At 41.5% G+C, this 14,278-nt stretch overlaps 1 protein-coding gene across 1 annotated transcript in view; it reads left to right on the top strand.

Annotated features, from left to right (window-relative positions):
• Nucleotides 1-1,855: 1,855 nt before the first annotated feature.
• LOC307219525 (uncharacterized protein) overlaps nucleotides 1,856-14,278 on the top strand; it is a gene marked incomplete at its 5' end in the record, with an annotated part of 140,584 nt that continues 128,161 nt past the window's right edge. Inside the window, 4 exons of the mRNA XM_079982785.1 lie at nucleotides 1,856-1,942; nucleotides 3,422-3,488; nucleotides 3,807-3,983; nucleotides 13,879-13,965. Of these exons, the coding sequence (XP_079838911.1) occupies nucleotides 1,856-1,942; nucleotides 3,422-3,488; nucleotides 3,807-3,983; nucleotides 13,879-13,965 (418 nt within the window). The remainder of the gene's footprint in view (nucleotides 1,943-3,421; nucleotides 3,489-3,806; nucleotides 3,984-13,878; nucleotides 13,966-14,278) is intronic.

The following is a 14,278-nucleotide window of genomic DNA, read 5'->3' as shown; positions in this document are numbered from 1 at the left end:
AATTTGGCAACTGAAGCTGATTTAAGACATTAAATGCCACAAGGTTAATGACACCCCCAAAGCATTTGGAAATATTAATCTTTCTTTCTTTCTTTTTCTTTCTTTCTTTCTTTTTTTGGAATGACTAAAATAATCAGAGAAGCCAACTATTTTTCTCTGTCTCTTATTTGCTTTATTGAATACTTATTTAGTGTTCATTAAAGAGAATGTATGTCTTAACCTGCCTGTACTATAATTTACTATCACTTGGATTATAGTTTAATTATTTTGACAGAGTATTATTTGTGACTATGACATACATCATTTTATGCCTTTTCTCTCTACCATTCAGAGAGAAAGACAGAAAATAAAAATGATTAATGATAATAAATATTTTAATTGTTCCATTCATGGCAGCAATTTTGAGGATGCATAGGATGTTGTTTTGTCACAATCTGGCATTGAAAAATAAGCACTGCACTGAAAAGTATAATAGCCCTAGCAGTTTGTGAGTTAAACTTTTCTATTTAGTTACAAACATCATACAATTTATTCTGGAGTGAACTCGTGAAATTTGTAATGTGTCTGTGGAGTGGATAGTTTGCAAAGCCTGTCTACATAAAATAGATCATTGGTGGGGAGATGGAGGGGAAGGGTCTATTGGCAGCTCTTGGGTAAGAAAACCTCCATGGATCCTCTTTCCTGAATGTGCCACCCTCTACCTTACTGCTGTTGATGCTGCCCATTTGTTTTCTCTCTTCCTCTTGTCCCAAGCTGCCTAGAAAATGAGGGCAGGGAGCTCTTAGCTGCTGCCTGACAGGGGCAGGAGTCAGGAGCATATCAACAATAAATCACAAAAGTAAGTGAAGTTAACTCTTTATTATAAGAAACAAGGGCTGCTCAGGAGTGCCAGACTTAATGGGCATAGCAACTCTTTTCGGTTGATCTTGCTTCTATGAGCCAGTTGTGGAGACTAAATGTTCCTCTCTTCTCACAGCTGCCCAAGTCTCCTCCCTCAGGTACTTCCTAAGCAATCTGAGACTCGACCGGTACACCTGTCTATGTTCCTCTCTCTTCATACCGCTTCTGGTTCTGGGAGACCAGTAGGAAGGGGAGCTTGTCACAGCAGGAGGGGGAGATGCCCTGGCTTCTTCACTAGCTTGATACATATTTGCCTCTTGCCCCCCCTCCTGCTCCTGATTCTGATTCTGGACTTCTCTCTGCCACAGAATCTCCCTGCTCACCAAACCCTGTTATGTCTTTAGCTTCCAACACTTCCTCCTCAGTCTTCTCTCTCTTCTGCCTCTGACCACCCATTGCCGTCCCACCGCCAATCCCTGGGCCCTGAGCCTTCTTCCCTTGGGTGTTCCCCAGCTGAAGTCTCCCACCACCCCCCTGCGTCCAACCAGTCCATGACATCACCCCTCCATCTCCTTGCTCCTATCTAGCAGAGGCGGCAGGGAAGCAAGCAACATCAGCAAGGAGCAGGAAGAAGACCAGAGAGTTCATTGGGCCAACAGTGGACTCTCTGTTGAGACATGGGTCTTGGCAGGTGCCTGAAGCTGACCACCCCTGATGCTGGCCTTTAGTCTGTCTGGATAAATATGAAATTTCCAACTTGCTACCATCTATGATTGCCACCTTTAAGCTAGCAAATTATCCATGCAGCTCAGTGGACCAAGATAAGGAGGACCTATGGAATCTCTTTGCACCTTCCTTCTTTCCTTATAAGGTACTAGCAGCTTTGTACTCAGTATTGCTCAAGAAGTCTAAGAAACAGAGAATCAGTGCAGTTTTGAAAGGCTCATTCCACCATCGAAATGATTCGAAATGGGGATGATGGAGCTTGTACTGTGGCCAACATATTTTCCAGCTGATGGAGAAGTTTGAGATGACTCCTCTGTCTGACGAAATATCTTGGCTCCCACCTTGGGGAGAGGAAGATGGCATAGAAGAGGACTGGGTGAGCAAAGATTCAAGACACCTCACTCCTGCTTTCAGCTCACCACTGGGTGGAACACACATTCTCTGCCCACTACACAAATCCTTTAAAATGCAGTGAATGTGTGTCCAAACCACTTCCAGCACTCTATAGAAATGATGACGATTTTTGCTTTGAGTGTTGGCCTGCTAATGCCATTCTGAATACCTATAAAGCCCTTCAGAATGTTCAAAATGAATCACATACATTATCCCAGCAATCTGTGCAAGAACTCTCTAAGGTAGGCCAGTAACATTATCCCTATATTTTCAGGTTGAGACATGGTGGCTGGCTGAAAGTTCTCAAGTGAATTCTTTGGTTCAGGACTATTCTTCAGGGTAGCCCACTTTTGGTACTCAGATACTTATTATTTAGAAAGTTTTGCATGCATAAGTTTGCCCCAGCTTTTGAAACTTTGTCCTGAAACAATTTAAGTGTGTGTATTTAATGCGTGATTTAAGATGAAGCTAGCTTTTGGGCTGCAAGTACTAGTGATGACAGCAAGCCCATTTGCTTAAACTCAGATTTCCCCCAGTTATATATTAAGCAGAGGTGGGGGTACACTCTTGAGAGCAAAAATGATGCAGAGGTGAATGTTCCTGCGCCCTCTGCCCTTGGGATTGCATGTATGTATTGAATAGTTCCTAGACAGATGGGTGACTATAAATGATGAAAGCCAAACAAACTCATCCATCCTCTCTCTAAGACACTTTTCTTTCAGCTGGGCTCACTTTTGATAGTGGAGAGCAGCAGGGCTGGTGGTTGAGAAAGAGAAATGGCATTAAGGGATACATTGTGCAGAAGTCAGCCACGAGCAGAGGAAGGGTTGCCCATTCTCATCTGCACACTGTTTTATATGCCATTGGAGCTGCTTCTAAGTACAGTTTGAGCATTTGCGGTAAATCTGGTCCTCTAGATAAGTCTTGTCCTCTGGTTTTTCATTGTTTGGGGTAAAGTATCCAAAAAAAAAAAAAAAAAAAAAAAAACACCAGCATGTTGGTTGCTTTTTCTTTTGCTAATTTTTACAAACACTGTGATGAGGACACAAGTGATAACCTCCTTTGGCACTGGCAGCAGGAATCTGAAGAAATAAAAATGCATTTACCATTATAAACAACACTTGATGCTGTTTTCCCCTTTACCCAGTTCAGTTCATCGAATAGTGAATCCAAGGTCAAGCTTTCCTTTGATGAAGAGTCTTTGTCTTAATTATAATACAAAATAATACAAAAGGAAGTATTTTAATGTGACCTTCATTTGGCATTTGTCTTAACTTTCCTTCTCCTGTTTTTATTTAATTCTTCCACTCTGTTGTTCAATTAGTGTTTGACCCCTTAGCGGAGATGTAAATTAAATGACATTTCAATGCCATCCCATATTTAAAATACTGTGTTAGTTGTGGATCATAAAGGGTAATCTTCGTTCTTAAGCTAATTTATTCATTTAACAATTTCCCTCCAGAAGTTCCAGCAGAAGGCTCTGAAACAAACTAAGCAGAAGAAATCCAAGTCGGCTGAATTTCTGATGGGTGAGCCTTGCTTGATGAGTTATTGCTCATAATTTGTGTAAGGATTAATTAACTAATTACAGACAAATGGCTGTGGGCAAAATTTTGCTCTTGCTTGTCAGGGTGCAATTTGTAATTATTTTAATCATTTATTCTCTCCCCCCCCTCTCCTTTTTATATAAAGAGTTAATTTTAACCTAATTCTGTTTTGGTGCCGTTTGATGCTGATAACTCTCAAGTCTTTCAGTAAAAGGAATTATTAGAAGGAATTTTCTGCTTGTCACTGTTTCAGGCTCTCCTCTGACCTTGCTGCTTCTTCCCTCCCCTGCTTCCCAATAGGAAAAGACGGGAGAGTTGCAGCAGAAGGCATTGCAAATCCAGCTTTTAACATCAGCAGCACAGATCTTTCAGCATATCAGGCTTCAGAGGAGGAAGTTATTAGACGTGACAAGCCGGGTAGCACCCTTGCAGCTCACCAACAAAAACTCAGGCTGCAAGCCCGAGCTGAACCAAGAGGTGAGCTTTCACTCTTGATCACCATCAGATTGAGTGACAGTGGTTATGCTCTTGATCTAACCTGTGCATTCCATGGTGCGTACGAGACATTCCATCCTGATGCATTCCAATAGAAACCTAGGATGCTAAAACTGGGAGGGCAAAATGATTGCTGAAAACATCTGACATATACACATTTGAAGATCTTCTCTCTCCTCCTTTTATATTCACATCCTGTTCATAATTATTAGGGAAATGCATGGTGATCAGTGCCAGAAAAAGCTTCATTGAAAAGTGCCCTCTTCTGTCTTGCCTTAATATTTATGTTGCGTTAAAACTAAGACAGCACTGAATTCAAGAATGCTGGCTCCAAGATTAGAGGGAATGCTTTTTCATTAGGCAACAACCACGTATGATCCTTTCCCAGCTATCACCTGAATGCTGTCTGTCAACCAATATTTCCCCCTTAATTTATTCTGTTCTTTTTACCTGTGTGTCTACAAAAGCTTATCACCAGTCATCTAATATAGTAATAGAAAGCCAACGATCTTTTTTTCAATTACAGTCATACCTCGTGTCATGTTTGCTTCAGGTTGTGGCTTTTCAGGTTACGAACATGGCAAAGCTGGAAGGGTTTACTTCCGGGTTTGACGTGCACGTGCATGCAGAAGCAATCTGCGCACTATGCGCAGAAGCACTCTATCGTGCTTTGCACATGCACAGTAGTGGCGCTCTACTTATGGACTTTTTGGGGTTCAAACGCCACCCGAAAACAGATCACGTTCATAAGTAGAGGTACCACTGTATAGTTTACAAAGTTTCAATATTTTTAACATATATAATCAAAACACCGTTTCGTTGTTTCTCTTATTTTTATCAACTTCCCACCCCGTTTTCCATGGAGTTTTTGCTTCTCTTCTGCTTCACTCTTATCTATTAAATCATAACCACAGTATTATAATCCAAGAAAGCCAACAATCTTTTGTTGTTGTGACAACAGTGACATCTCCTTTAGTATGAGGCCCTTGTATTTAAGTCTCCAAGACTGTTTAATGCTTAGCATTGTCTTACCTCTGTAATTTAGGCTTGCCATACATCAGGAAAATTCCTGACATGTCCTGGTTCCTGGGTGTAAAAATGGCATCATGGGGGAATTTTGCTGGAACGGCAATATGTCAGGGAAAACCCGGGTGTATGGTAATGCGATGGAAAAAGCAGCAGAAGCAGTTCAAAAAGCTTAATATCTCTATTTTGGGGGTAGGTTTCTCCCCCAAAATCTCAGCATTTTGTGTTTTTTCCTAAAAAAAAAACCCTCAACAACTTTGCGGGTGTTAGGAATTTTACTTTTTTAAATAAGGCAACCCTACTAAACAACTACCTGACATTCAGAAGACATCTTAAGAAGACATCCTGTTCAGGGAAGTTTTTAACGTGTGATATTTTAGTGTATTTTTGTTTTCTATGGAAGCCGCCCAGAGTGGCTGGGGAGGCCCAGCCAGATGGGCGGGGTATAAATAATAAATTATTATTATTATTATTATTATTATTATTATTATTATTACTACTGTAATTGCCATATTTTTGCGTGTTCATTTCTTTAGTCTTCTTTAGTCTTACCTTTCTTCCGTCAAGGAACAGCTTGCATAGGGTTCACAGGTGGTCTCCATCCTGGTACTGATCAAACCCAGACCCACTTAGCAGCAGCACAGTGGCTGGGTCACCTGCCCTTAGGCCAAGGGTGGGAAACCTGTGGCCGCCCAGGTGTTGCTGGACTTCATTTCCCATCATCCCTAGTCAGCAGCCCATCTGTCAAAGCTGATGGGAGTCCAACCAGACCCAGAGGGCCACGAGTTCCCCCCATCTCTGTTTCCAGCCATGCTCTGAATTTCAGCATGCCCGATGAGATTTGTGAATTAATATGTCCATTTCATCGGGAGAACCACCTGGAAAAAGTTGCATAATAGCATTGAATTGACAGGTACTATATTCCACCCCACCTCCCGCATGTTTCCTGATTTGACTTGCATTCTAAGAATTAATTTGTTTCGAAATGATGTATTTTTAAAACTAGAAGAATTCCCGCGGAGAAGCAGAGCACTAGAAATTGTTAGTTTATCCAGTTCTGCATAGTCCATTAATTTCATCCTCCATTCTTCAATCGTTGGTAACTCTTCTTGCTTCCGTTTTTGGGCCAATAATATTCTTGCTGCTGTTATTGCATATAAAAAGAGCTTACATTCCTTGCTATTTATATCACTCCCTACAATGCCTAGTAAAAATGCCTCTGGTTCTTTACAAATGTATAATTCAACATTTTCTTATCTCATTATATATCATCTCCCAGAGGTTTTTCACCTTTTTACATTCCCACCACATATGGTAAAATGTTCTTTCTTTTTCTTTACATTTCCAACATTTATTACTGACTTTATACAGGTACTATATTCCACCCCACCTGCCGCTGGGTTCCTGATTTGACTTGCATTCTAAGAATTAATTTGTTTTGAAATGATGCATTTTTAAAACTAGAAAAATTCCCATGGGGAAGTAGAGCACTAGAAAATGAAGGTGCTAGACAAGTGAACCCAATGCAATTTTTGCTTCCGGGGGGAGCAGTGATGGAGTGAGAGTTGTGGTGAGGCACCAAGTGCATTGCTGGCACCAAATATATTGCTCTGCTTTCATTTGAACCACATCAGCGAGGATGAGAGGGGGAGGCTCTCATTGTCTGGGCAGCCCAGGACCTCCACACACACTGCCCAGGCTCGGGGCCCGGGCAGGTCACTTTGGTGCCGCTAATGCAGCAGTTTGTCTTCAGCCCTGGAGGTGCAATCCATTGTCTTTCAAGACAGACAGATGCCAGCAACAGTTCCTGGGGAAGCCTATGTTCAGTTGTAGTCTTAGCCATTGCACCTCTATCATCTTCTCTGCTGAGTGAGAGAAGCCGTCCCAGTTTCTGATTTGATCCCGGAATGTCCCACTTTTCCTTAGGACATCCCTATTTTCATTGGAGAAATGTTGGAGGGTATGGAGTTATCCGACCTCTGAACTGTCTGAAGGCAATCCTGTGTAGGGAAGGTTTTTAAAAAATGTTTTTATATATGTTGGAAGCTGCCCAGAGTGGCTGGGGCAACCCAGTAAGATGTGTGGGGTATAAATAGTAAAATTATTATTATGGAATGGGACGTTCCTATTTTCATTGGAGAAATGTTGGAAGGTATGACATCCAGACACCCCCATCAATATGATACTGTGTTACAGTCAGGCCTCTCCCCCCAGTTCCGGCACCTATCAGGTGGGCACCATTGCCATTACAGTGGTGCCTCGGGTTACAGACGCTTCAGGTTACAGACTCCGCTAACTCAGAAATAATGCTTCAGGTTAAGAACTTTGCTTCAGGATGAGAACAGAAATTGTGCTCCAGCGGCGTGGCAGCAGCAGGAGGCCCCATTAGCTAAAGTGGTGCTTCAGGTTAAGAACAGTTTCAGGTTAAGTGCAGACCTCCAGAACGAATTAAGTACTTAACCCGAGGCACCACTGTATAAGAGAACAACGGAGGTGTTCATGGTGAGTTCCGGCACCACTTTTTCTAGAAAAATAGCACTAGTTACAGGGATTCCTTGCCCTTAAGCATGTCTCAGGTTCTGTCTGGTTCCTTATGGATTGAAATTCCAGTAGTTAAAACGGCTGAATCAAAACCGCATTATTGAATGGTGCTTATTAATAGGCTCAGTTCACACCAGCAAGTGTTTTCTGAGCCATTCAACACACAGCATTTCCCCAGGAAAGCCAGCAGGTCTCACACTGGCACAATGCCCTCTGCTGCCTGCAGTAAAAAAGAATTGCCAACAAAACGACACTGTGCGTGCAGCATCACATGTGCAAACAGGAGCAGATGCAGTCAGTTTTCCAAGGAGAGGAAAGGGAGGGGAGAAGCAGGGATAGGGAAGGAACGTTCAAACCATCCTAGACAGACGGGAATTGAATCTGCTTAATGCTCATGAACATTATCCGGGACCTGTCAGCAGTGACAGTTTTAAAGCAGAGCTAAATGTGGAGATAGTCACATAGCACTGAGACAGTACCACTCCCAGTTGCATCTGGGGAATAACCTGTCTAAAAGCTGCCTCACACCATGAAATATACTCGGAGTTGTGTGTGGATTTCATGCTCTTTATTCAGCTCATAGTAGTGAGGAATGAATGTTCCCCCAAAATATCTGCTTTATATACATTATTTACACAATGGGCCGCATGTGACTGGCTAATTCCGGAATTCTCCTGTAGGCCAATCAGGTTGTGGATTCACTTCTATCTGGAGCTGGATTGGGTGGCTCCTGTGGACCAATCATACTGCTGCATTCTGAATCCTATTGTTCTAGGACCAACCAGACTGCTGCCTTTTGTATCCTATTCAGCTCAGTACATAACACACCAGAATGTGCCTGCATCTGGAAAACCAGCAGGCCAGGTAAAAAGTGAGGTGCAAAGCCTTCTTCTGCCTGATACACAAGCCTTCCTAGCAGAGGAATTATGAGGCATTAGGTGCATTCAACAAAGTGATTTCCCTCCTTGCACAAATTCATTGCTCTATTCCCAGGTTATATGAGGGAAGTCAATTAGCCTTTGCACACCTACAAACACTGGATGTTGGGTGCATAAGCCCTCTCAAATGTTATGGCCATGCATGGATGTCTAATGGGACAGGCATGCCTAGTGGGCAAGGGGAGCCAATGTGGTGTGGTGCTTATAGCGTTGGGCTGGGAGACCAGAGTTCAAATCTCTACTTGGCCATGAAGGTCACCAGGTGACTTTGGGTCAGTCACTGTCTCTCAGCCTAACCTACATTGCAGGGATGTTGTGAGGATTAAATAAGGAGGGCCGGAACCATATATATCACCTTGAGCTCCTTGGGGAAAAAGGTGGGATGTAAATACAATAAATAAGCAAATAAATAAATTGGATCAATTGGTATCTGGATTGGAATGTGGTTATTGTTATGCTTCTCCCAACACAATGGAATGGTTTTATTGAGCTTCTTCTTCTTCTTCTTCTTCTTCTTCTTCTTCTTCTTCTTCTTCTTCTTCTTCTTCGATAAAAGCCACAATCTGGTTAACTCTTGCACAAACCAGAACTTAAATCTTATATGCTTAAAACTTGAGGAATTTCCATGCAGGTGCATGGGGGTTAAACCACAGAGCCTAGGACTTGCCGATCAGAAGGTCGGCGGTTCGAATCCCCGTGGCGGGGTGAGCTCCCGTTGCTCAGTCCCTGTTCCTGCCAACCTAGCAGTTCGAAAGCACGTCAAAGTGCAAGTAGATAAATAGGTACCACTCCAATGGGAAGGTAAACGCCGTTTCTGTGCACTGCTCTGGTTCGCCAGAAGCGGCTTAGTCATGCTGGCCACATGACCCGGAAGCTGTACGCCGGCACCCTCGGCCAATAAAGCGAGATGAGTGCCGTAACCCCAGAGTCGGTCACGACTGGACTTAATGGTCAGGGGTCCTTTACTTTACTCCACTATGGAAGGAGGATCTTTGCCAGATCAGTGTGTGAGCTGACTGGACTAACTACAGTAAGACATCAATCCTAACCCCACTTACCTGGAGTAAGCCATATTGAATTAGGGCTTGCTGGATTGTCCTGTAAGATGGAAAGCCGTCTTGGAAATATTATTGATGAAAGCAACTCCTGCCTTTCATGGAAATTGTCTTAAGAAGTTTTCACAGTCTTTCTCAACAGCTTGCTCCATGCAAACCGAAAAGCTTAGCTTGTTGATCCTTGGACCTTGTCAAGTAACACCAGAGAAAACTAGCCCTGTTTCATGTATTCAGCCATCATGTGAGAGGAGATACCATATCCAAGAAAAGGCAGTTTATATAATTTTTCCTAATAAATCAACTCAGAAGACCATTATAAAACGTTTAAGTTTCTTCTCAATCACAAATTGTTTTTAACAGAACCCAGAACAAAACTGCTTGGTTTTTTTTAGCACATTTTAGGTCGAGGCTCTGGTTTTCTTTCTTCCAAGTCAACGAGAAGTACAGGAAGGGCCAAATAGCTCAGGTCTAAATCAAATAAAATGTTTGCAAGTGTTCCTAAAGCTGCTTCTGTGTAATGTTAATGCTGCATTAGCATTTAGCTTAACTGCCTGATTGTATGTGTTGTGTAAAGAAGCAGAACACAAATTTCTCAGTGGACCTCTTCATTTGCATGTTATATGCTTTCGCATATTTCCAAAAGCAAGTGAGTAATTAGTTCCCAATCTATTCATGAATTCACATAATTAGCAAAATGCTTTTGGTGCTTGCTTAATAGAGATGTTAGTGTATTTAAAAAATTTTAAGGAAACAAACAACAAATCAAAATGGCTTCATTTGCTGAGCCATTTCTTGGCTTCCATAGCATTTCCTCAAAGAAAGTAGACCTTTGGCAATCAACATATAATCAATAGTTGTTTGTTTGCTTTTTTAATGTAGGTGTTGAAGCCAAGCCTTTCTAGGTCTGGTCTGAAAGCTGTCCTCTCTCAACCCAGATGCATATGGTTATCTTATGTACTCAGCAAGAAGGCAAAGGTGCTTTGCACATACTCAGAGGGTTTTTCCCCCTCCACATGTTGGAGGAGAAAAAGAGGTTCTGGTGCTGAGCAACTGCTCTAATAAAACTATCTGACAAACAGTTTAAAGCTTCCCTAAAATGTGTGGTGCCCAGGAGTCTTCTCAGTCCCTGCCTGAAACACAATCCTAAGTCATATACCTAAGTCATACCTGTGAGGTATGAGTGTCACCAAAAATGGCTTTCTCCATTATCAAGGCTCCAAGTTTCAATTGATATAAGCAAGCACTGCTCATAGGAACGTCCTAGTTAAATGGTTACTTCCCAAGTCAACACCCTTCTGTTCCCCCTTAACACAGTGTTGCTGGTGTTGATATAACTATCCCAAACATAAACTAAATCAATAAAGAGCCAGTGTGGTGTAGTGGTTAAGAGCGGTAGTCTCGTAATCTGGGGAACTGGGTTCGTGTCTCTCCTCCTCCACATACAGTTGCTGGGTGACCTTGGGCCAGTCACACTTCTCTGAAGTCTCTCAGTCCCACTCACCTCACAGAGTGTTTGTTGTGGGGGAGGAAGGGAAAGGAGAATGTTAGCCGCTTTGAGACTCCTGAAGGGGAGTGAAAGGCGGGATATCAAATCCAAACTACTACTACTACTACTACTACTACTACTACTATTCTTCTTCTTCTTCTTCTTCTTCTTCTTCTTCTTCTTCTTCTTCTTCTTCTTCTTCTAAATGCTGAGTAATGCATGCTAAAATGTATTCTGCTTTACTTTATTTCATTTATCCCCTTATACCAAAAGTCTCATGGTGACTTACAATAAAACAAACACTACAAATCAAATGCAACAGATGTTTTAAAAATATATATTATGTCAACAGTAGCTAAAACACTCCAATGATCATATAATAATTCTCAATATATTAATCAAATCTATGTCTCGCTAGCTACCAGAATAACCAGAAACTGACATAGGAAGATGCCTTACTCTGAGTGAGACCCATTGGTTCATCTACCTCAGAATTGTCTACACCAAATGACAGTGGCTCTTCAGGGAGGGAGAGACAGGGAGTCTCTCTCAACCCTTCTTTGAGATGTTGGGGATTGAACTTGCGACCCTCTGTATGCCAAGCGGATGTCCTGTCACTGAGCCCATGACTCAGTAGAATAATGCAAGAAGAGTGATGAAGACTTCCTTTGAGTTTCAGTAAGGCAAGACACGAGGTTTTGTCTAATTTTGCATTGCATCTAATATCTTGTGAGAAAGCACATAACTGATGTTGAATATGGATTCTGCTGCCCGTTGCATTCCAGTACAACCAGTGAAATGATTTAGAAGCCCTTGAATGTATAAATAGACATCCTGCACATGGATCTGGTGAGATGTGCTCAGGAGCAGTTTTCCAGATGAACATGTGGTGCTGGATAAGGAAGAGGAAGTGCAAAAGAATGGTGCTCACATGGTTCTTGGTGCTGAACAAAGAAACCCAATGCTATTGCCTATATTTCATTTTAATTCAGATTGTTACCTTTTTAAAAAAACCACTATAGGTTAAAAAGCATACTATAGTTCAACCTGATTGGCTGAGGATGGATCCTAGGCCTGTTTCTTATGCAGCATTTGCAAGTCCATGTATAGGGATGGAGAACTCATCCATAGATATGCATTCACCATTTTCTCTTTTAACACCCAAGTGAATTATTCTGCCAACCTCTGAAAAAGAGCATGTTCTCACAGTGCTTTGTGCTAGAGGAAAACAATTACACTGAATAAGGTAGACTAGCTCTGTTATTGCGGTACATAAGACTTTGATTACATACTGCCAAGATTCATACCAGCCTAGTAGTTGTTGACAGATAAAGTAACAAAAATGAAACTCATTTATTTTTTCTTTATTGAGACCTCAAGGTAAAGCAAATTTTCAGGTCTTGTACTTACTGCATGGAAAGAACAGAGCCTGACAGTCAAAGTGTGCTGGTCCAGAAATCTAAATTAAACCTAGTTTCATATCAGAGTTTCATTTAGTCTCTGAAAAGGAGCTGCTGCCTGGATTACTTTTTTTTTTTTTAAAAAAAAAGATCTAAAACAAATATACTGTGGATTGCTGCAGTATGCCTTGGATATGTTATCCCTGTCACATGTTTGATTCTTGGAATCCCCCACCCCCTTAAAAGTATAATTGCAGTGTAGTGTATTTTGGGGGTGTTTTCTGCAAAGCAATGCATGTATTCGTGACAACAACACAAAAAAAATGCGGTATTTTATGCTTTGCATAAATATTTATTAGGCAAATTTGCTTTACAAACAATGTGCATATAAGGAAATACGCGCACTAAACTCTTCCATGAGAATTTATTTATTTATTTAAAGATTGCAAACTGATGTGGAAATGTGGAGAACTGAATTTAAGATTGGAAAAATTAGAAATGGAGGGCAACCAACACCGGATTTGCCCATCCCTGTTCTACACAAATGGAGGTTCCTGCACGGATGTCAGCACTGAAAGCTGCTAGGAGTTAAGTACAAATATGACCTGTCACAATCCCTTCTTAATGGCCAGTATCCCTGTGTACCAGTGGTGGCCCCTCTCCGTGACTGGATCAGGTGCAGCTCTCTACTTGCGCCGCTAAAACCCCCTCTGGGCACAAGGAGCCCTCTTGCAGGACTAGAGTATGGAAGCCCATAAAGATAATATTGTGTGCCAGCAGCTGTATTTCCTTTTATCAATTTCATTAGTTCCTGCAGCACTTTGTATGGCTAGCTATGGAAATTGAAACTGCTAAATGAGTACTTTTATTTCATCAAAATCATTCTGCGGATGCTGTGCCCAAGTTAATACAATTGCTGTTCAGATTAATGAGGCAGCGTTTGCAGCATCTCCTCTGTAATTAAACACTTCCATGGCTGGCAATAGCATTAAAGATGCACCAGATGTTGAAAGCTCAGTGGTGAAACTTAAAACTGTTAAAATTGAAGGGGGTCACCTGTGAAACACAATCTCCTTAACAGTCACTTTCAGAGCCCATCTCAAGAATAATTTTGGTTTAGGATTAGGTTTTAGGTAGCTTGCTTGTTTCTTTCTTTCTTTTTATCAACCTATCATCTACATTTGAGAATTTTCTCATTAGGTTCTGAGCAAAAGTAACATAAACTGAACTTGTTTCCAAAATTACCTTTTCTGACCTTTCCCTAGATGATAATTATGAAACCAGTCAGCTTAGAAGGCTTGTTTTTTAAGAAATCTTATAAAGTAGTAGCAGAAATGTCCCTCTTGTGTGCCGGTGTCAAATTTCAAAATTAACATTTTGGTTCATGTGCTTCTAATAATCACTGACCCTTACTTCATGTACTTTCCACAGGAAATGAATGCAGCAGAAATTACTTTGACCCTCTGATGGATGAGGAAATAAACCCAAGGCAGTGTGGGATGGAGGTCAGCAAAGAAGGTGAGGTGGAATTAAGTATGTAATTTTTGTGTCAGAATATTCTTTCCCATTCATGGAAATGAGGTGACAAAGATCACAAATTCGGTTCCATTTAAATATCCAGCTTACAATTTAAATTATAAGTATTAGCCGCTCTAAATGTGATGGAAAGCCTTGGTAGTCTTTGATGAAGGACAGTGTGTTAGCGGGCAGATACAAGCAACTCAGTGTGGCCTGGCATTCTGCTTACAGGTTGTGTTTAAAACTGAGTTTCATGAGTGCAGGTATAGAGTGGAAAAACACCCACCTAAGCATATGAGTTAATTAAAAAATG

This window comes from Podarcis cretensis, assembly GCF_951804945.1.
Source record: "Podarcis cretensis genome assembly, chromosome: 7".
Taxonomy (NCBI): domain Eukaryota; kingdom Metazoa; phylum Chordata; class Lepidosauria; order Squamata; family Lacertidae; genus Podarcis; species Podarcis cretensis.
This window is presented reverse-complemented; position numbering and strand designations above follow the sequence as displayed.